The sequence below is a fragment of the Nipponia nippon genome, unplaced genomic scaffold (assembly GCF_047370975.1).
Source record: "Nipponia nippon isolate SJK-2023a ecotype South Korea unplaced genomic scaffold, ASM4737097v1 scaffold_5, whole genome shotgun sequence".
In the NCBI taxonomy this organism is placed as follows: Eukaryota; Metazoa; Chordata; class Aves; order Pelecaniformes; family Threskiornithidae; genus Nipponia; species Nipponia nippon.
Window position 1 is genome coordinate 53,005,055 of NW_028262369.1, and position 22,203 is coordinate 53,027,257.

Sequence of the window (22,203 nt, forward strand, 5' to 3'; positions counted from 1 at the left end):
TAAGCTTGGCAAAGGGAGGTGCAAAGATGTGGTGAATTCGGGCTGGTTGTGCCCATGAGATCACCAGGAGCCGCGGAGGAAAGCCCTCTGAGTCAGCTCCAGGTGCACTAGTGTCTGGAGGCTGTTGGACAGCATAAGAGGCTCAGATGAGGACCTAAATGTTAATCACCCTGGGTTTGTTAGCTCTGAAATGAGCAGCGCGTCAGCACCGTTGTTCATTGGGTTGAGTTTCAGTCCCTAATGCAGAAAGTGACCTGAAAGACAACTTGTGTCTTAGACTGGGGGCAAATTTGTTACGTGTCTTCATTCCATCTAAAGGTGCTCACGGACCACTCACAGTCATTTGTGACAGGAGGTGTCCCCTAGCAGTAAGCAGGGGAAGATGCTGTGATGCAGCACAAGATCCGTCCTTCCTTGTGATCCTCTGGTGGGCTGCTTTTCCAGGTCAGGCGGATGTGCCGGCTTCTCACTTACCCTGACGTATGCAGGACTAGGAGGACCCCACCTCCAAATTTCTCTCTTCCCCTGTAGAAGTGGTTGCATCCTCCTCCAAGGCAAAGGCGAGGAGCAAGGTAGAATTGCCCTTCATGGCTTGTGTGGCTCATTGGCTACCCTTGAGACCAAAATGCTACTGAACCTGGGGCTGTGCAGCCTGGGATCCTCATCCTGGCTCCATCAGCAACCTCAAGCAAGCCTTTTCCCCTCTCTGTCTGCACTCCTCATCCTCTTTCTAGCATAAAAGTGGTTGTGCTAGGTCAGGCCAAGGACCTATCTAACCTCATTTTTTATCTCGGGAGCAAAAGCAGACAAACGTGTGATGATTCCTGGCCTCCACCCCATTTCCAGGTCTGGGGATTTCCTGAACCTGATGCTTGTCTGGTAAATCCCGATAGATCTGCTTTCCGAGTACATGTCCAAGCTGTCCTCAGGTCTTTTTGCATCCCCAGCAGCCCTTGGCTGTGAGTCCCGCTAGTCATCTGTTCTGGTTGGTTTTGAGCCATGGTCTTGCTGCGGGTTGGTTGGCTGGACCTGGCTTGCAAGCAGGCAGTCCCTATCCACCCTTCCCAGGCTTCCCGTGAGCTCATCGTGTTTCATTTAGCTCCCTGCAAGCCGCCTGCATGCCCGGGCAGCCTGGCTCTCCCCAGCCAGCACCGGTGCCCTGCCTGTGGAGGCTGCGACAGTGGGTGGGATGGAGCTGGGCGAGTGGGGATGGGCAGGAGGAATGTCCGCAGGGGCTGCAGCTACGTTTTATTTTTTCTCCATGAGCCAGTGCCCCTAGGAGGGTGCAGGCAGCAGGTCCTCGGGGTGCTGTGCCCCATCAATCCCTCTTTCTCGATGGCGCAGGGCAGCCACGGGCGGGTGCGTGTGCGGGCGCCCGTCTGCGCTCCCTGGGCTGGGCTCTCCTTGCTCGGGGTGAGTCAGCCCACGGCACACGCGCTCTTCCTGTTGGGAGTGACTCAGGTAGAGCAGCCGATAAAAACCACCTGAAAAAAAAGCAATAGGCAGCCGGTCACGAGCCCCACTGTTGCCTGCCGGAGCGGGTGCCTTGTGCTCCCCGGCATAAGAAATGGCTGGGTGCTGGCTCCTGGCCCTGTGCTGCCTCGCGGCGTCTCTCCTGCCTGCAGCCCTGAGCACCAACAGAGGAGAAGGTGAGGCTTTGGGAAGGCCGACTGTTCCTGCTTTCGCGTTGACATGCAATCCTGCCGTCAGCTTTGCTCGCAGCCCTGCCCCAGTGCCCGAGAGTCCCGGTAACTGGGAGACAGCTGGGTGCCACAGCACCCTGCTAGGGCGCTCTCCCCTCCTGCCTTTGGGATTAAAATTGGACCTGTAGGTGCTTCTCCTTACATTTCCTTTGGGGTTAAATATCCCATGAGCATTTAGACATAATTTTTTTGCTGGCATCCATTTTAGATAACTTATTTATGTGCAATTACTTTATTGCTTTCTGTATAAAGCCTTGCTACTTGGGTGGGATTCGGGTGTGAGCATGAGCGTTGCCCATGTTACTGCTGTAACCAAAACGTTCCCTAAGCCTGAGGAAGAGCTGCAAGCATCCAGGATCCAGTTTGCTGTAGCAACACGTGCGGTGTTTGTGTTTTGTGTGAATCTGTGAGGCTTACGAGGTGCCCACGGCACCCCGTGGGAGGCAGCAAGCCTCCTGCAGTACATAGACCGATGGAGAGCTTTAAACATCCAGAGGATCCTCTGGCATGTGCAATTGTAGCAGAGAGGGCGATGCAGGGATGTTTAAGTGCATTCAGCCCAGTGGTAATTCGATATCAGGGTTTCAGTTTTATCGGCTTATAGTCTGGAGATGGGTACGTTTGGCCAAAATCGGGTCTTTATGTGTATTTTGTAAATACTGAGCAATTTCAGGGTTTTTTTTTGTCTGCAGTACTGGTGTTCTGAAATACGCTCACCGGGCTTGAATTGGTCCTTTTTCAGTTTTCCTTTTAGTGCAGTGCAGCATGATAAGGGAAAAAAGTGCTGAATAAGTGTTTGTTTGTTTTTTTGTTTTTTTGTTTTTTAAATACCTGATTTGCTTTACTTCCTACTTGGATAATTATTACAGCAGCCTTAATGGCATGCAAGTTTTAAAATACTGATGTAGATTCCCCACCCCACCCCTCACCTTCCTGGCAGTGTGTAGGCAACTGCTGCTTTTCCATGGACTCTTAAACCTATTTCTATGCGTATGTAAAAGGGACACTCGATAACTGGCCATGCTTTTACGCTGCAGCAGGCTTTCTGAGTTGGTTCAGTGGTGTAAATTAGTCTCTTGTGCTGTTATTCCTCCAGTCCCAGTGTTAGCTGCCTGCTTGTAATTAGCGCACGTAATCCCATTTTGCTTGCAAATGAACTGCTTGAGTCAAATTGGGTTCATGTATGGCCTGGTTGAGTAGCAGAGGTCAGGGCGCTTGTACCCGGAACTGCGGAGAGCCGAGCAAGCGTGCATTTGCCTCGGTGCTGTGTGCCTGCACGTGATGGCTGAAGGGATCTCCCAGGGTTCGGGGAAGAGTTGGGGTGCGGAGGTCAGAGCTTCACCGTGCTAATGAGGTGTCTAACTTGGTATGTTGGAAAGGAGAAGACACCAAATGGCAGGTTTTGGCTCCCAGGGTGTGGTCTCTCCCTGCTGATGCTGATGGAGCCCCAGGAGATGCAGGCAGGTCTTCCCACAGCAAGAAAGCTGTGGAGTCGGGTGATGGGGAAACCCAGGACTTGGGGTAGCAGATGTGACAGCCTTCTGGGTCACTGCCCCAAAAGCGTGGAGTGGGGAATGGCTTGTGTTGTCACGGAGGCTTAGTTGCATGCAAAGCTGTGTTGATCCCTTGATGAAAGGAGTCTTTGCAGACCAGCTCATAAGTACGGAGCTATTGGCTCTGCTCCTCGCAGACCCAGGGCCGACCTCATTTTCTGGTTTTGTGAATTTAAGATGACAGTTTAAGAGGTCCGAAGCTGCCTGTCTCTTTCTCTGAGCCTTTCTGATGTGGGAATTTGTCTCAGCATAGCAAACAAGTGTTTTTCATGCCTTATTCTGCTGGGCGGGAGTTGGGGTAATGATGTCCTGCTGGATGCATGCCTCGGACCTCCTTCATCCTGACGTAGTGCTTAAGAAATCCAGCTGCAAAGCTTCTCCTCTCTGGAGCCTGTTCTTCTCCACAGCTGCCTGAGAAATGGATGATCTCAGGGCAGAGCCTCAGGGCACCTGGATACAAAAAGGATCTGTCCTCAGTTGGTCCTCATCTCCTAGCAGCTCTGGCATGCTCCATCTCGTTAGCAACTCCAGTGCCTCACTCTTGGTAAAAATGAGCCTGCCTGAGCTCTCAGGTTTCCAGGAGAAGACCAGCAACAGGAACAGCTATGCGGGTGAGGTGGTGGCACTAACCTGCAACAGCATCTTAAATGGCTTTGGATTAGTGAGACCTGAATCACTGCCAGGGCTGGAGAGCTGGCCCTGAACGTGCTGCAGCCTTAGACCAAGACTTGAAAGAAGGTTTTCATTCCCTGGGGGGATGGTGCTCATGCCTGTAATTTAGCAACTCGGTAAATCCTCTGGATTACATAGACATAGGGTGATGCGTGGGCAGAGTTTAACAACTTTGGTGTGAAGGGATGAGGGGTGGCATTGACCCCAGCAGTCCCGCTGTGAAGGTGAGCACAAATACCTTGAGAAAGTGCTGCGCTGTTGCTTTTGGTGGGTGGTTTGTATTGTCTCTGCTCTTTGGTCACTGCTGACGTCTACTGAGGCTCTAGATGCATTCTCGTACCCTAAGAGGCAGAACTTCTGCATCCGCAGCTCCCCTCCTAGCAGGCTGGGGTGGCAGAAGACCTTCTGCAGCTGGGTCTCAGTCTCCTGGCAGCCAGGCTGCAAGGGAAGAACTGTGTTTGCCAGAGCTGGAAAAAATCTTTCTCTGTTCGCTGGCGCATGAGGTCATCTCCCTGCTTGGCTGCCGCTTGCTGAGTGCCTTCGTCTGGTATGCGGGATGTTAATGGGTGTGTGCGAGGGTGGCGGGCGGTGCCCAGGTGTGAGTGCTGGGCGTTGCGTGCTTGGGCGGTGAGCGCAGGAGGCTTCGCCTGGTCCTAGGAATCACAGATGTGGAGGACAGGACCTTGTATCCTCGGGCTAAGCTGTGCCAGAAGAACGCTGGGAAAGAGGAACTTCCATGTGTATCAAGTACAATTTGCTGTCCGTATCCATGCTGCAGATTTCTGCTTGCTCTTGGATTTCCTCTGCCTCCCCGTGCTGTCAGAGGTGACCTGAGCTGGGATGGGCAGCTGGGGACTGCCTTTCGCGTCCCAAGGAGGTCAGCAGTGAGCAGAGTTTCTCGGAGGGAGGTTGAGGATCCCATGGCAGCATCGGGGTGGTTTCCAGCAGCAGCTTGTCAGCAGGCTCTGCACCCCGGCAGACCCTGCTTTTTCCCTCAGGGTGTTTCTTTCTCCTGCCTGTCTTTGCCAACCATTCTCATAACCGTGTCTGCTCTCCTCAGTGGCGCTGAGGAACTTGTCTGAAATAAAGGTCCTCAGGCTTAAACCCTCTAGTTTAAGCCCGCTGAGGGCTTGGTAAGTAGATGACAGGTGACTTCAAGAGAAGACCTGGGCAAGGCAATGAAGAAGAGTGCTGGAGCAGGCATGTCTGGTGAGATATCTGCCAGTCTGCTCTCCAGAGGTCCTGTCTGTCCTGGCTGTAGTGGGATGCAAAAATCTCATGCCTATCCTTCCTGGCATCCATCATGCAGCGATGTTGGCAGCTGCAGCTTTCTTCCTGGGGAGGGTGGGGTGAGATGACCTGTGTAATCCTGCCAAAACCTTTTTTTAAACTCCCTCTCAGCTGGCACGCTTCCACCAAGCTCCTCTGATCACAAACCACTTCTCATCACCCCTGTGCTTGGCTGGGAGGACACTTGCATCACAGACCTAGATAGAGGGACCTGGTGGAAGTTGGTTGAGCTTTTCCTTCTGCGCTTGCTCCTGGTCAGAGGCTGGGTGAAACCAAGCATAACCTCAGGGGTCTTTCCCTTTTCCCTGAAGTCACCAGTAAAATTCCCCATGCTTTTATCAGGACAAAGTTTGGGGGTTTGTTTACCATCTCTGCTTACTCAAAGACCTCGTTGTGCTGGAAGGCCTCTGAAAGGATGGAGAACATCCCTGGCCATGCCGCACTGTGGAGCAGGGCTGCTTGGCTCAGGGGTTTTGTCCATCCTGAGCTGTGTTGGCAGTGAAACCGGGCATCGCTCCAAAGCGCGGGGATGTGGAGCACGGCGTGGGCATTGATGGCACGTGAGTGGCTGATGGATGCAGACACATGGGGACAAGCGCAGAGACATGGGGACAGGGCTTGTTATTAGCAGAGCAATAAGAGGAGGTTTGCATCAACTGGGCTTGTTCTTTGGGCATCAGGGTGGGCTTATGGCTTTGTAGCTGGTGCTCTTATCTCTAAGCATCATTTGAGATGTCTCTCTCCTCTCCCCAGTCTGTGACTGCAATGGGATGTCCAGGCAGTGCATCTTCGACTGGCATCTCCTGAGGGAGACGGGGAACGGGTACCGCTGCCTTGACTGCCTGGGCAACACGGAGGGTGCCCACTGCGAGCGCTGCAAGGAGGGCTTCTTCCGCCAGTGGGAAGAGGACTGCTGCCTGCCCTGCCACTGCCACCCCCAGGGTACGTGACCACCTGCCGGGAGGGGACAGGGTTGGGTCAGGGTGAAGGGGGGCTTAAAGTGTCTGTTGCCCTGCGTGTCCCTCAGCCCTGCTGAGCACCTGGGCTAGGTCAGGCTCTGGGTCCCTACATACCGGACCAGAGCATCATAGGAGGAGTGAGTGGGGCCAGCTTGTCTCCAGGTGGGATTATCTGGGGAGGTGCCAGAGCCCAGTGCTGTGTTGTTGCACTGCAAGTTGTAGGAACTCCTCCTGGCTGCTTCACTGCTTGGTGCTGGGAGTTTTGAACCCCTCAGCAGGTCCAGGCTTCAGCCAGGCTTCAAAACCCACCTGCCCCCCAAAATAATCACAGACTCACAGGATGGTTTGGGTTGGGAGGGAACTTCAAAGATCATCTAGTCCAACTCCCCTGCCATGGCCAGGGACATCTTTCACTAGATCAGGTTGCTCAGAGCCCCATCCAACATGGCCTTGAACACTTCCAATGATGGGGCATCCACAACTTCTCTGGGTGAACTGTTCCAGTGTCCCACCAGCCTCATTATAAAACATTTCATAGAATCATAGAATCGTTAAGGTTGGAAAAGACCCTTAAGATCATCGAGTCCAACCGTTAACCTATCACTGCCAAGTCCACATTTCTTCCTTATGTCCCATCTAAACCTCCCCTCTTTCAGTTTAAAACCTTCGCACCTTGATCTATTACTACAGGCCCTGGTAAAAAGTTTCTCTGTCTTTGCACCACATCCCCTCCTGAGGCACAATGCTGTGAGCTCGGGATTTATCCTTTTGCTTTTACGATGCAATTAAAAGCCTTTGAGGAGCTTGCCTTTATATATTGAACCCCCTTTATGTATTGAAAGGCTTCAATACGGTCTCCCCAGAGCCTTCCCTTCTCCAGGCTTCTTCTCTTCTCCAACCCCAACTCTGTCAGCTTTTCTCCATAGCAGAAGTGTTCCAGTCCTCTGACAGTTTTCATGGCCTCCTCTGGACCCGCTCTAACAGGTCCGTGCCTTGTACTGGGGACCCCAGAGCTGTATGCAGTGATCCAGGCGGGGTCTCACGAGAGCGGAATGGAGGGGGACCATCACCCTCCTTGACCTGCTGGCCACGCTGCTGGTGATGCACCCAGGACACAATTGGCTTTCTGGGCTGCAAGCGCACATTGCTGGCTCATGTCCAGCTTTTCATCCACCAGTACCCCTTAGTCCTTCTCTGCAGAGCTGCTCTCCATCCATCCATCCATCCCCCAGTCTGTACTGATATTGGGGATTGCCCTGACCCAGGTGCAGGGCCTTGCACTTGACCTTATTGAATTTCATGAGGTTCACATGGACCCACTTCTCCAGCCTGTCAGGGTCCCTCTGGATGGCATCCCTTCCCTCCAGCATCTCAATCAACAATCCCTGCCTTGCCAAGAGGGACCCTGCTCTGCTCTGCCCTGCCGTGAATTTGGTGGGTGGTCATGAACCCGCTGATGCCCGTGCGGAGCTGCTTGCCCCTCCCGGCTGCCATCGTTATCTTGAGGATGGTGGCCAAACTCCAGTGCGGAAGTGGGGGCTTTCACCGTCTTTGTGAGTCAGGCTGCTGCTTCCTGGGTGTCACAATGTTTGGCAGGCTCCACAGAAGCTTTTAATTGCATTGTAAAAGCGAAAGGATAATTCCCCAGTTCACTGCGTTGCGCCTCGGCAGAGGAGGTGGTGCAAAGTGCTGTGGCTCTTGGTGACTAACAGGCATCTTCAGCCTCTCCAGCTCTTCCAGTGGCTTTTTGCAGGCTGCAATGCTATAAGATGGGATTTCTAGCTCTGGGGTGTTTTCTGTGGGTCTTGTGGTGGTTACACAGTAAATGTGATGGCTCCTTCATCCTCATCAGGTTTTGGCTTGCTCTGCAGTAGATAGCTTGTGCCTCTTGCACTGAGGTGCTGTAGATACCAAAATGCCTGTTGCTATCTGTCAATGCAGGAAGATCACTAAAAGCATCACCTGAACATAAAAAAACAGAAGGGAAGAGGACAGAGCAATAGGCTTTGAGGTGGTGGGAGGGTGAATATCCCCATGAGTGCCCCCCATGCCAGCATGCAGGGAGGGCCCAGCAGTAGGATGGCTGCCTCTGGCTCTGGTGTCCTCTCCCCTCGGTGCCTGCATGTGCACAGTTGTAGGTCAGAAAAGAAAGAGCCTACCACAGCTCTCAGCCCCATAATGTCCTTGTGGTGGCACCGAAATCAAGTTGTACAGATGTCTACTAGCAGAGGGTTCGGCAAAGAAAAACTAATTCTCCACTTGGTTTGTGTGCCCTGGAGTCCATCTTGTTCTTCGCAATGACCTTTATAGTAGGGAAGAAGATACTTATCCTGATCATTTGGTCTATGCCTGCTGGGATTTATCTCCTCCAAGTCTCCTGCATCAGTCGGGGAGGCTGGAGCAGCTTTAACAGCCAGACCTGGTGTCTCAGCCCTGTGCTGGGGCCTCAAGGGGGGACCTGTCACTGAGGTGGGGTTGCTGCTGCAATGACAGTGTGGTGCTTTGCTCCCCTGTCCCACCAGCAGCATCACCGGGAGGGTGCAGAGAGGTGCCTGTCCGAACCTCTCCTTCCTTTCTTTCTGCAGGTGCCCTTGGCCCGCAGTGCGACAGCGATGGCCGGTGCAGCTGCAAACCCGGCGTGATGGGCAAGAAGTGCGACCAGTGCCAGCCGGGCTTCGAGTCCCTCTCTGAGGCCGGCTGCCGGAGAAAGAGGCAGTAAGTGTTGACGACCATTGATGGCACGGGGACAGCTGGAGGGACAGCATCCAGAGCTCTCCCAGCTGCTGTAAAGAGCCCATGCTGGCTGAAACCATGCCGTGCAGGGGTAGAAGCTGTTTGTTTCATGGCTCCACACCAACAGCCCTATACTACTGTCACCGGGAGAGAGCAGGCTTGAGTGGGGCTAGACCTTCCTTCCAGCCCACAGAGCTTGCTGCGACACAATAGCAACAAAACCAGAGTGAAGGAATTGCTTTATTATCCAGATAATGCCAAACAGGCACCAGCCAGGCTAGCCATGTAAAATAAAACTTGCCCACACGAGGGTCTGCCTGGTGTCAGTGCTACTCGCAAGGATTGCTTCCATGCAAACATGTGCATGCAAAAATCAACTCCTTCCTTTGCACAGAGCCCCGTTTAAACACTTTTCAAAGTGTTTCTGGTTCGGCTTCCTCATCGCTGTGTCCTCTTCTTCCTTGCTTCACCCTGCTGTTGCTCCTTTGAGCCTCCCAGCAGGCAAAGGGTGGGGGCGAGGGGTGGCTGCCTGCAGCTGTGCTGCTGTGCCTGGCCTCCTGCCAGAGCCTCCCTGGCATGTTGCTGCCTGTTGGAGCTCAGCCAGGGTCTATTAAGCTCAGCCAGGGCTTATTAAGCTCAGCAGAGCTTCTCTTTGTTCTTGTAGATGGGTCTTGCTAAAGAGAGGCACCTGGGATGGTTGCTCTGGAGTGTCCTGGGGCAGTAGCGTTGGGCACCATCTCAGCCTGGCATCTGTTCTGCTGCAGCTGAATTATTTAGAAAGATGGTTCTGCCAATTATTTTTCCCCTTCTAGCATGGGAATGGTAGCTGGGGGAATTCTCTGCTGTCTTGTATAACAGCTGGGGGCATGGAGCTCCTAGGCTGAGCTGGAAATCCAGGTGGAGGTTCCCGCTGTCCCTGTTGCAGGAGCCCACAGTGTGAGTGCGACCCAGCTGGCAGCACGGGGGGCTGCCTCGCCGGCCGCTGTGTCTGCAAGGCGAGCACGACTGGAGAACGGTGCGAGAGGTGGGTGTCGGGAGGACTTGCCGGATGGCTGCATGGCTTGTCCTCCATCTCCCTGGCAGTTGCATCCCTGGCAGTGCCCGCATGCCTGTCTCGCCATCCCAGCCTGGCGATGACCTCAAAATGTGGTGATGGCTGTGTTGCGTGGCTGTCATTAGAGGGCTGGTTGTGCTGGCCAGGAAGAGGAGAAAATGCACTTAAACTTATCATCTTCTTGCATTTTCCCAGGTGCAAGCGAAACTTCTATAACTTGGACGCCAGAAACCCCGTAGGATGCTCCCCCTGCTTTTGCTATGGGCACTCGTCTGTGTGTGTCAGCGCAGACAACCACAGTGTCTACAACATCACCTCCACCTTCCAGCAAGGTGAAGCCCAAGCAGGACATCCCTATGGTTCCTGGGGGTGTCTGCCATCCCTTCTCTTTGACGTGCTGGAGGAGCTGTCTGGTTCGCAGCCGTGCTGGGAGTCCCTGTGCTTTGATGGGTGGGATGGCTTGACCATAGGCAGAAGTAGGGTATGAGGGTAGGGGGAGCGTAGGCTTGCTTCATCATGTCTTTCCTGCCACTTGGGAGGAAAGCCCTATGCTCAGTCCAGCTTATTTACAGACATATCAGCACAGGGATATCTGTGCTGCCCCCTTGGAGGTCAAGGGGTAGGAAGCCAGAGGTTTTGACAAGATACAGCTCCAGAAAGATGCTGGAGTCTGGGAAACACCTTCCCTGTCCCCACTGACTGCTCCTTCTTGGTGCTCCAGGTGCTGAAGGCTGGCGAGGCATCCATGAAAGCGGGTCCCCAGCCCACCTCCAGTGGTCCCCACGCCATCAGGATGCCTTCATAGCGGCGAGGAGATCGGAGCCGATATACTTCGTGGCGCCTGGTAGGTGCGGGATCGGTGTAGGGGAGAGGTGTCAGTGTCCCTTTTGCTTGGCCTGATCCTGTGAATCGAGCCTTTAGGAGGAAGGCAAGATTTTAAGCCTTTAATCTTCTTCCTTCCTTCCCTTCGCAGCAAAATTCCTTGGGAACCAGCAGCTGAGCTATGGCCAGACGCTCTCCTTTGATTACCGCCTGGACCGAGGGGGACGTGAGCCATCTCCACACGATGTGGTCCTGGAAGGAGATGGCCTGAGAGTCACTGCCCCCTTCTTACCCCAGGGGAAGGTCCTGCCCTGTGGCGTCACCCAGACGTACACGTTCAGGTAAAGGGGAATGCTGGGCTGTTTGGGGCAGGCTGAGCAAGAAAGGCTGCGGCTTCAGGGAACTCCTAGATTCAGCTGTGATCCCTCAGAGGTGGCAAACTGTTGCTTGGTTTGGGCTGGAGGCATCTCAGGTTCTTCTCTCCTGGACGAGGAGGTTACTTTGTGAGCGGGGTGGTAGACGATCTGGCTTGAAGTTGGACTAGGTACTTTGCTCGGGGTCAGTCACATGGGTGGAGGTTGTTCCCTGAAGCCTTGGGCTCAGGAGAGTGATAGGCGAGGGCTGCTGCATTTTCTTGATGAGGCATCTTGTTTTCTTGAAACCGGTTCCACTTCTCCCCCCTCCCATGGGCAGGCTGGACGAGCACCTGAGCAGCAAGTGGAGCCCAAGGCTGAATCACTTTGAGTATCGCAGGCTGCTGGGAAACCTGACAGCTCTCTGGATCCGAGCCACCTTTGGGGAGTACAGTAAGTGGGGGCAGAGCTTGTAAGCACAAGGTTGGCTTATCCATTGCTGGAGATGCCAAGTCTCCAGATGGAGACACCTTTGCTAAAAGGTATTAAAAAATAATAATAATTTTAAAAAAATGCCCTAAGATGGGCAAAATTAAATTACAAAGAGATTGAGCAGGATGGCAACAGTGGGGACAGCAAAGCCTTGGCTCCAGTCCATCTGCCCGCAAGCGCTGTAATGAAACATGCGACCTGTGCAGGTCCCGTGTGTGGGCGATTTGCAGGTGGAGATGCTGGCCACTGTGGGTGACCGTCTGTATCTCCCTCCAGGCACTGGCTACATCGACAACGTCACCCTGGTGTCAGCACAGCCTGTCACTGGAGTCCCCGCTCCCTGGGTGGAGCACTGCGAGTGCCCAGTGGGGTACCAGGGGCAGTTCTGTGAGAGGTGTGCCCCTGGCTACCGCAGAGATGCCCCTGGCCTGGGGCCGTTCAGCATCTGTGTGCTGTGCAATTGCCAGGGGGGAGGAATTTGTGATCCTGACACTGGTAAGAGAACCCACCACAGCGTTATGCTTGTAGGGCATATGGGATCGTAGGGCAGCTGCCTGCCTCCCAAGAACTGAGCTATACGGGGGCATGGGGGGCACTGAGTGGGATGAGATCCCTGGCTTGGGGGGCTGGAGTGCATGCAACATCATGGGGTAAGTCTCCCCAAAGCCTAGAAGTGCTGCAGCCAAAAATACAGGAAAGATGCATTGGGATCAAATCAGGCTTAGATGATGCTCATTGGAGAGGGCAAAACTTCTCATACTGGTTGGATAGCATTAAAAATCTTTTCTTCTGACTTTTTGTTTTAAAGATAAGCATGATGTCAGTAGATATCAGTGATGTAAACATTTTTTTACTACCTGTCTTGTTAAAATAGCCTGCAGCGTTGCCATGTAAAGTCAAAGTAAAGCAAAGTTAAGCTGTTATTATTTTCCAAGTCTGAATTGGAATTTCCAAATATCTGAGCATTGATCAGGAGGCACAAAAGGCAACGTGTGGCTCCTCAGGAACTATATGAGCTGTGAAAAACAAGATCCAGTCACCTTTGGGTGGTGATGGCCAGCCTCCATGCCCTGGGACGGGCTCCTTGGTGGGGTCTCCCTGGGCTCCCGTTACAGGAGCAGGGCACGGTCCTTCCTGAGTGGTGAGGGACTGATGGGCAGAGAAATGGAGCATGTATGGGCAGGTGTGAGGGTTGCAAGGGCTCTGGTGGAGGATGTTGGACCATGGGTGCTTGTGTTGTAGTGCGTGGCATGGCCAACAGCGAGGGGTGGCCAGGGGGTGGAGTGGTGGAGGGTGTCCCACTGGGGGTGAGAGCACACTGCCCTAAGCCCTTTCCTTCCTCCTTCAGGCGAATGCTACTCAGGAGATGAAAATGTGGGCAATAGTGTCAGCTGCCCCTTCGGCTCCTACCGAGACCCCTGGCAGCCACACGGCTGCAGGGCATGCCCCTGCAGCAATGGCCAAGGCTGCTCAGTGGTGCCCGGTGGCGAGGAGGTCGTCTGTGACCGCTGCCCTCCTGGAGCTGCTGGTAATGCCCTCCTCCAGGTTGCTTCTGCTCTGCCTTTCCTTGGAGCTTTAAGGGGGAGACGCAGGTGTCAGCGGGCCAGGATGCTCAGAGCTGGGCAGGTCATCCCATCTTCTCAGCCTGGCTTGCTTACGGCACTGCAGCTCCTGCCTGTAACAGGGTGTTTCAGCCCTAAGGGCTGTGTAAATATGCATTGCCTTGACCCGGGAAAGGTTCTCATCTAAACAGATAACGTGGATGGAAAAAGGATGGGTGGGGAGGGAGGGGAAATAGAAAAATAGGAAAAAAACAAATAGGAAATGACTTGCCTGAGGCTGATCGTTGCACCCAGCTTTTGAGAGCCTGCCCGGAGCATTGTGTGTTGGCTATGGCGGCAAGGAGAGTGGAGACGGCGTTGTGTCGGCCCCCCATTTCTGTGGGGCAGAGGGAGTGAGGCAGCCTCTGCCTTCTGGGCAAGAGCGTGAGCTTCTCCTCATCTCTCCTTTCCCAGGAGACAACTGCGAGTACTGTGCCGACGGCTATTTTGGAGACCCAGCGGCTTCCCGGTCCTGCCAGCCATGCCAATGCAATGGCAACGTGGAGCCCAACGCCGTGGGGAACTGCGACCGCCGGACGGGCGAGTGCCTCAAGTGCATCTACAACACCGCCGGCTTCTACTGCGACCGCTGCAAAGACGGCTTCTTTGGGAACCCCCTCGCCCATGATCCTGCCGACAAGTGCAGAGGTGAGAGATGGGCACTGTTTGAGCTGGGGGTGAGTAAGAAAATCCGTGCTGGAGCACAGGGTGGCTTGATGGGAAGGGGAATGCTGCAAAAATGTAAGAAGGCTGGAAAGCAGGAGCAGGGGGCAGGAACTCGAGCACGGGGTTAAACAGTGGGAGGAAAGTAGGAGGAGAGGGTGGATGGAAGGGTGGACATGCTGAGACCTGAGGTGGGGACAGGCTCCTTTGAACCTGTGCCACTCTGACCCACAGCCTGTGCCTGTGACTCGGCTGGCGCCGAGCCTCTGAAGTGTGGGAATGACGGGACCTGCATCTGCAAGCCCGGCTTCGAGGGTCCCAGCTGTGAAGAGAGCGAGTGCCCAGCTTGCTACGGCCAGGTGAAAGCCCAGGTGAGCATCTCTGCCGGCCCCAGGGCCACTGACCGGAAAGGGGCACAAAGATACGCATGCCCTCAAGCATTTCCTCCTGGCCTCCTCAAGCATCTCCTGGTGCGAGTGAGAAGTGATTTTGCAGGTTGTGCCTGAACTTTGGGTTTGTACCTGATTCAACTGATAAAAACCCGATAACCTAGAGCTGCTGGCCTGCTGTGCCCCATCCAAAAATGAGCCCTCGCTCTGCTCTCCATCCTCTGGCCAGACTGTGGAGTTGGTTCCCATCCTGATCATGGGTTCAGTGTCCCACTGGCTGATGGCCTGGTCTGCTGTGGTTGCAGGTGGACCTGTACCTGCAGCAGCTGGCAGAGTTGGAGCAGCTGTTCTCGGAGGTGCAAGCTGGTGGTGGGACCAAGAGCCAGGAGCTGGAGGGGAGGATGCAGCTGGCTGAGGAGATGCTGCGGGCCATCCTTGGGGAAGCCCTGAGCCTGCAAGGTACCACCCGCCCACTGCCCTTGGATGGGGCCATCTGTGCCGTATCAGGGGAGGGTTTTGCTCAGTCACGAGTTTCTCTTCCGCCTCCTTCTTTCTTTCTCACCAGCCTCTGACAGGTCTCTGGAAAGCCGTGTGGCCAGGATGAAGGGGCAAGGGTCCAGCTGCCAGAGCCGCTTGGATGAGATCAAGGCAACGGTGGAGAGGCTGAGGTCTCTCGGGAGCCAGTACGAGAGGCAGGTGCAGGACACCCGGCAGCTGCTGGAGAGAGCCAGGCTGGACCTCGACCGCAGTGGGGCTGCTCTGCGTCAGGTGGTAAGAGCATCCTTGTGCAACGTGCTCCTAGTCTAGCCCAGGGCTGAAAAAAAAAACCATGGAGAGAGCAAGAATTTAATGTATTCCCATTGTTACATTCATTTTGTGAGTGCGGAAGATGTTCTGGTCGCCCTTTCTGTAGGGCTGGGACCTGGAGAGGTGCTGGCAGGTGTCTTTGGGGGGCTGTGGAGGTTTAACATGCTGCAGTTGCCTCTTTCACTGCTGAATTGGATGGAGGGCAGGGAAGAGCACTCACACCTCTCTTCTTCCCTCCTCAGACCATTCCTGTTTCAAACCTTCCTGGGGGCTCGAATCAGTTCTTGATGCTGGCCCAGGAGGCTCTGAGACTGGCAAACAGGTGAATTGCTCCTGCCGTGGGCCACGAGAGAGGGGAGGGGGACTGAAATCCTGCTGGGGGCCCAGAAGGTCCTTTTTGGGGGTCCTTGCCTAGCCACTAGGCTGCAGCTGCCACAGCCTCTGTGCCAGCCCTGGAGCAGGGGAAGATGCGGCTGCTGGGCTGGCTTTGCTGCCCTACAGAGCTGTCCTTGGTTGCCTTTGAGGGTGGTGTTGAGTGTGTTTGGGGTCAGAGTTCGGCCCATGGCTGTCCAGTTGGAACAGGCAGCATCTGCCTCCCCCCAGTGCTCCTCTGCCCTTGGGAGACGCAGGAGGGGCAAGCAAAATATAGGGCCCCTTCTCAAACACACTGCATTTCCCGAGACGTGGAGGTGTGATCCAGCATCACTGAATACAACGGTAAAGGAAGTTGGTGGGGAAGACTCGGGTGGGAAACCTTTCTCACAAGCCTCCCCCCCGTGCTTTGCAGCCACCTGCAAGCTGCCAACACCATTGAGCAAGCTGCAAAGGCGGCACGGGAGGATGCGCGGCAGGCGCTGGAGCTGGTTCGCGGCGCAGCGGCTGGTGGAGAGGCAGCCACCTCTAGCTCCCTGCAAGGGCTGCTCGGGAAGTGAGTGGAGGCTGCACTCGCCTGCGTGTCATGGGGGGATGTGGGAGGGAGAAGGGGGGTGGCCAAGTGTCCCCCTTCCCTGCCTCCCCAGCTGAGTTGCAGAAATGTGCGGTCGGAGGCAGGGCAGGCAGGGACTTGCAGGCAGGACACTGGCCTGTCTGAATGGTAGAGATGGAGGGTCAGCAGCTCTGTGGAGCATCTGCTTCCCGCTCCACAGACCATGATGCTCCCTGGGGGCCTGCCCGCAGCTGGGGGAAGGGGTTTAGCACTGTGTGTGTGAACAGGCTCCCAGGGGCAACTCTGCACCCAGTTGCAAATATGGACTGTGTTTAGCCCAAGGATAGATTTAGCCCCACGTTGTCTGGTCGGGCTGGTGCCTCTCCAGAGCCCACCACTGTGCTGGGACTTTGCACACCACTGCTGGGGTGCAAGCAAAGGCCCCGAACAAAGTTAAGGAGCTGAATGGGGATGTGCAGGAGGAAACATCCAGTGGTAGGGCAAGGATTAGCCAAGCCACTGCAGAGCCTGTGAGGGTTCAGCTGGTGTGAAGCACCTTTGGATTTTGGAGCATGAGCAAGGAGCCAGTGGATGCCCTGCTTGGCAGAGGGGCTGGGATGGGGGGGACGTTTGCAATTGGCTTTCCCAGTGTGATAAATCTGTGTGGAGCCCTGGAGAGTGCTCAGGGAGCATGAACAAGTAAATGTAGGAGGCAGCATTAATGCTGTGGTGGGGTTTGACAGCTTGGCTGGTACCGTGCTCTTCAACCTCGCATCCATGCAGGTACGAGTTGCTGAAGTCACTGGCTGGAGGCCTGAAGGCTGAGGCCAATGGGATGGCCTCCGAGGCAGACAAGGCTTATCAGGGCAGCCTGGTGCTCCTCAACTCCCTGTCCCGCTTGACAAAGACTGACATCGGCTCATTTGAGGTGAGGGCATTGTTCCTGCAGGACCAGGAGATCCCCTTTTGCTCTCTCCTACTCCGTCCCTGCCAGGAGCTCAGCCCTTCCCAGGGCTCTGTCTCCATTGCAGAACCATTGGATATGCATCTTCCCACCCTTTTGCCCCCATAGCTGGCCACGGCACAAGGAGCAAGAGACAAGCATCCATTGCTGCTTGCTGTGGGTCCTGGGGAGATGCAGGGACCCCCAGGCAGTCATCATATCTGTGTTTCAGGGGGAGGCAACCCGGCTGAAGCAGGATGCCAGTGCTCTCCTGAGCCTGGTGGACACCTACATGGCACAGTACAGGCAGCTGCAGAGCCGCATGGGGCGCTGGGAGGAAGAAATCAAGCAGCTGCTGCGGAAGGGAGAGGGCGAGAGAGCGGTAAGAAGTTGGCTGGGAGGCTGCAGCTTGAATTGTCTTCAGCATGAGCTGGAGCCCCAGTGGGATGCCCGTGGCACCACCACTACTACATGCTGTCCTAGCCTGTTTCCTTCCTCACAAACACAGCCACTTGGGGTTGGTCTTCTGGAGCCGGTGAGAGACCTCACCGTGTGCATGAAGCTGCTGGTGTAGGGTCTTAGCAGCACACCACCTCCATGTGAGGCAGGTTGAAGACCTGCTCCTGGAAAGATTAGATCTAAGATGACTCATGATGGGTGGAACTGGTTGAGGGACTGTCCAATGCTCCTGTACCGTTTCCTTCATCTGCCTGTTGTGTCCCTTTGGCCTGTTGCAGACACTGACGCAGCTGCTGTCCCGAGCCAGCCTCGCCAGGGGCACAGCCCTGCAAGCTGTGAGCGCTGGTAACACCACCTTCTATGAGGTGGAACAGATCCTGAAGAGCCTCCGGGGTAATGTCCTAAAAAACCTTCCTTTCCCCTCCCTTGTGGGATCTCACAAAGGTAGCGCAGCTTCATTTCCACATGTGTTCCTTTCAGAGTTTAACCTGCAAGCAGATGACAAGAGAAGGGAAGCTGAAGATGCCATGAAGAGGCTACCGACTATCAGCAGCATGGTTGCAAGTGCCAGGGAGAAGACAGACCGAGCTGAAGCAATCTTGGGCAGCGCCGCTTCTAAATCCAAGGCAGCCAGCAGGGTGGCAGGGGAAGCAAAGGAGATCACCATGGGGATCCAGCAGGTGAGGGCAAGCCCTGGGGCTATTGCTGGCAGAAAAGAGTTTGGAAGGGAAAACCATGGAAGAAGAGGGGATGGTTGGCAACTCTAATGGGTCTTCATGGTGGGCCTGATGTGCTGACTTTTGGACCTGATGCATTGACTTTTTGGCTGATGTTTGTCTATAGTGGATCCTGCAGAGATAACCGAGTTGGCTGTAGATGAGTGGGTGCATGGGGATCTCTGCAGGCATGTTTGTCCCGTGAGGATCTCTGTGGCATCTCTCTGTAGCCACCTTTTGGTGACCAAGGGGATTTTTCACTTCCACAGTCTCAGCTGGTAAGCTTGTGAGCTCCCAGACTTGGCGTTGGTGGGTTCGACTCCCAGACTGTATGTTGTAATTCCCAAGGGATTCACTGATATCTGCAGAAGGGGTTGAGCTGTAATCATAGAAACAACTCTCTGGAGCAACTGGTGGGAGCACATGAAGGATGCAGGACAGCCTGTGATAATTTTGGGTCCGTGTGGAAGGAACCAGTTTCCACCAGCTCCATGCCCCGGTGCACCCAGACTGATTTCAGCCATGCTCTGCCCCTCTGAAAGTCCCTTTGCATTCCCTAGGAGATCACACAGCTGAAGGTGGAAGCCAACAAGACGGCCGATGGCGTCCTCACCCTAGAGAAGGCAGTGGCCACCCTGCGACGCGAGGCCAAGGAAGTGGATGGTGAATTTGAGAGGAAGCTCTCGGAGGTCGAGGCGGAGGATGCTGTGATACAGGAGGTGGTTCCCTGTCTCCTGCACTTAGCCCCCTTCCCTGTTGATGTTCGGGTGAGACTTGGCCTTACAGCTGCCACCTTGTCTTCTTCAGACAGCTCAGGAAGCTCAGAAGGTCCACGCCAAGGCTGGCCAGGCAGGGGTGGTCGTGCAGGAGACACTGAGTGCCCTGGAAGAGCTGCTGCGTCTGATGAGTAGGTTTTGTGCTGCTGCTGTAGGGTGTGGAGAGAGATAGGTCCCTGATGGGGTCTAGGCAGGGGTGCTGGGAGTTGTGCGGGAAGCTGCCTCAGATGATGCCTGTAAACAGGCTGGGCAGCAGGCTAGAGCTGCTAAAGTATCTAGAAAGATCTAGTCCTCAGCCTCCATCCATGGTTCCCTCTTCCTTGTTTTCCTCCTGTGCAACAGACCAGCCTGGTGCTGTGGATGAGGATGGCCTGAAGCAGCTTGAGATGAATTTTAGCAAAGCCAAAACCAGAAGCAACCAGCTGAAGGATGAGATGTTGGAGCTGGAGCAGACAGCAGCGCTGCAGAAGGCCCGGGTGCGGACGCTGGAGAGCAGCATTGACGAGATCCTGGCAGATATTAAGAACCTGGAGGATATCCAGAGGAGTCTTCCTCCGGGCTGCTACAACACAAAAGCCATTGAATTGCCATGAGTGAGCTCTGGAAAGGCTGCAGCACCTGCCAGGCTATGAAGGCCAGAGAGCCTGGCCCAGCTGCCCTCCCCAGACCCCGCAGGACTGGCTACATTTGATCGTGTTGAACTGATCCTTACCCTCAAGTTCAGCGTGGTGGCTGAAGTTCGCATCGCCACGCTGGGCCTGGAGATTCCCCAATTTTTAAAAAAGTGGTCCGTCTCTCAGTCACAGGAGGAAAGAGACGCCTGGTTGCGTGAAGGTGCTACTGGCTGTAGAACAGCCTCTTCCTACAATGTTTCTTTGAGGTGCAGGGGGGGCGTTGCTTGGTGTCAGCCTTGGGAGTTTGCGTGGTTCAGAGCCTGAAGTTCACAGCTGAGAGGTTCTCCACCCCCTGCAGATCCCCTCTCCTGGTCTGTCACACACAGAAGGACTAGAGTCTCTGTCCTTACTTTTGACACTGCCACCACCACCTCTTCCCCATGTTCTCTGCGGGGTCTTCCTCGCCTTCGGTAGCTCAGGAGGCAGGGAGTGAGCAGCGTGAAGTGGCAGCTGGGGGAGATGAGTTTTGAGCCATGGCATCAGTGATGCTTCACATGGCTTTCTGCTCCCAGCCTGCCCAGTCCTCACCTTGCTGGGAGTGGTGCTGGTGTGGTTTTGCTGTGGCTTGGAGATTTGACATCAGATGCTGCTGCTGACCCTTTTCATAAAGCTGGAGGTCTTCCACAGCGCTTCCCAGTGAGGTGGTTACTGTTTTGCTAAAGGGGAAAACAAAATGTGCCAGCTGCCTTTGAGCTCAGGGTGATGTGCTGGATGGAGGAAGAAGGGGATCCCAGGCTAGCAGATTAGCAGAGGAGAGAACTGCTGGGGCTCCTCAAATGGAAAGTCTTTCCTGTTCCACCTGCTCCTTTCAGCCAGGAGGAGAGGACCCCCTTTCTTTCTCCTGCACTTCTTTTTGAGTCCCAAAGCCCCTGACGGATGGCTTTCTTGTCAGAGCTCCCTCTGGGCAAGCACAGGTCTCCCTACCATCCCCTTACACACTCAAGCACAACCTTTTCTTCCAAGACCAGCCAGTTTGGTACCAGGCAGTTTCCCGCGTCTCTCAGCGCCTGGGAGAAGCAAGGTGGTGTCCCCTCTGCACAAGCACCCAGGAACCTGCAGCAATTGTCACAGAAATGGGGGCTTTCTCCAGGGATCTGCAGCTACAAGCTTTCATGTCTGAGAGCCCGGTCCCATCCTGCTGGAGTGCCAGCACCCTGATCTGATCCATTTAAAAATATTGACAATGTTTTCAATGCGTCTCTGCCTCTGGTTTGGTGCTGCCCATTCCCCCCTCCCTCCCTCCTGCATGGTGCTGGATGTTTCTCAGAGCCTTAATTAGTTGTCCGCAGCGTTTTCCACTGTACATCTGAGCAGAGCCTGGAGGACCCGAAGACTATGGTGCTCCCTTCACCTACCCATGGCTTTCCTGTGGGTCCAGCTCTTTTCTGATACTGCTCCCAGTTTCCTTTAGATGCCATTTCAGGGGAAAAAAGAGGTAGCATGTGCTGGAATTCAATTCTGTTGAAGCCCTCTGACCTGCATGGTGGTAAAAGAGGAGATCCTGGATGGAGGAGGACACTTTGGGGGACATGCTTACCCCTCGTTAGCTCTGATTCTCTGATAAAGCAGCACCCATGCTTTTGCTTGATAAGGATATACCAAGTAATATGTCTGCCTTATACTTTTATTTAAGCGAGATGTATTCTTGCCTCTGGCATGTTTTCCTTCTCCCGTTGTACAGCATAGGGACAGGTATTATGGACCTGACTTTATTTTAACACGAGTTGGGTTTTTTGAAAGGCAGGAGGTCAATAAATACTGAATACTTTTGGCTGGATCTTGCCTGCTGGTTTATTTTCTCTAGCTCCCTGTTTTGGGTGAGTTTGGCCATCAAATGTCCCAGCAGTGTAGCTGCTTGCACTCTTTGTGCTCACTCGATCTTGGTGCTGTTTTGAAATGACATCAGCAACATCTTTGTTTTGTTTTCTTTATTACATAATTTAAACATTTTGCTGATAAAGTTTTTTTTTTTTTGTCAATGACTGTTTTTTTCATATAGCAACAGAAGAAAAAAAAGAAATTAGGCTCCAAAACTTTTGACAAAGGTGAAATCGGTGGCATGGCAACTTCAACCCTTTTCCCTCCCCCCCTATTTTTTTTTCCCCAAAAGGCATTAGAAGTTCATTTCTCTTTCAGCAAATTGCACTGTTTAAAAGTGGAGGTTCAAAGACCAAAACCCACGAGCTTCTTCCCACCCCTCCCCTGAACCCTGGAAACCCCGGTCTTCACCTTCCCGGCGGTCACATGGATCTTCAGGGATGATTTTTTTTTTCTGTACCCACCCAAAGACATTTTCCAAACCAATCCCAGAGCTGAACGACCTGTTACAAACCCCCCATCCCACCCCACCCTGTACTGTGAGTTTTACTGAACGGATACACGAAGGCGCAGGTAAGACTAGTAAGACAGAAGATACTCATCATCCGTACCACAACGCTATGTCTCTAAGGCATGCCGTCCTAACCAGAATGGGATGGGAAGCCGGCTGGCTTCCTGTGCGTCCCATCTCGCATACCTGAGGGAGGGAGGGACGAAAGGAGGGAGGATGTGAGATGGCTCTTGGACGTGCTGCCTGCCTTCCTTCTCCATCTCCTTTGTCTTATTTCCTTTTGTCTTTTC

General features: G+C 54.2%; 1 protein-coding gene across 1 annotated transcript; it reads left to right on the forward strand.

The window, feature by feature from the left end:
- Window positions 1–1,518: 1,518 nt before the first annotated feature.
- On the forward strand, window positions 1,519–21,235 carry LAMC2 (laminin subunit gamma 2). The gene is made up of 23 exons (XM_009463554.2): window positions 1,519–1,649; window positions 5,972–6,160; window positions 8,763–8,892; window positions 9,836–9,934; window positions 10,160–10,296; window positions 10,686–10,808; window positions 10,938–11,127; window positions 11,480–11,592; window positions 11,908–12,126; window positions 12,980–13,159; window positions 13,647–13,880; window positions 14,130–14,266; window positions 14,590–14,743; window positions 14,850–15,055; window positions 15,334–15,413; window positions 15,879–16,019; window positions 16,800–16,944; window positions 17,192–17,341; window positions 17,697–17,811; window positions 17,899–18,098; window positions 18,695–18,853; window positions 18,942–19,041; window positions 19,253–21,235. Exons 1-23 carry the CDS (start codon window positions 1,568–1,570, stop codon window positions 19,501–19,503), a joined length of 3,534 nt encoding a protein of 1,177 aa, XP_009461829.1. The 5' UTR covers window positions 1,519–1,567; the 3' UTR covers window positions 19,504–21,235.
- Window positions 21,236–22,203: the final 968 nt, after the last annotated feature.

Coding starts and splice junctions, on each gene's coding strand:
- LAMC2 (XM_009463554.2), top strand. CDS start 1,568: ATGGCTGGGTGCTGGCTCCTGGCCCTGTGCTGCCTCGCGGCGTCTCTC. Junction 16,945..17,191: donor CTGACATCGGCTCATTTGAG/GTGAGGGCATTG, acceptor TCTGTGTTTCAG/GGGGAGGCAACCCGGCTGAA. Junction 18,854..18,941: donor AGGATGCTGTGATACAGGAG/GTGGTTCCCTGT, acceptor TGTCTTCTTCAG/ACAGCTCAGGAAGCTCAGAA.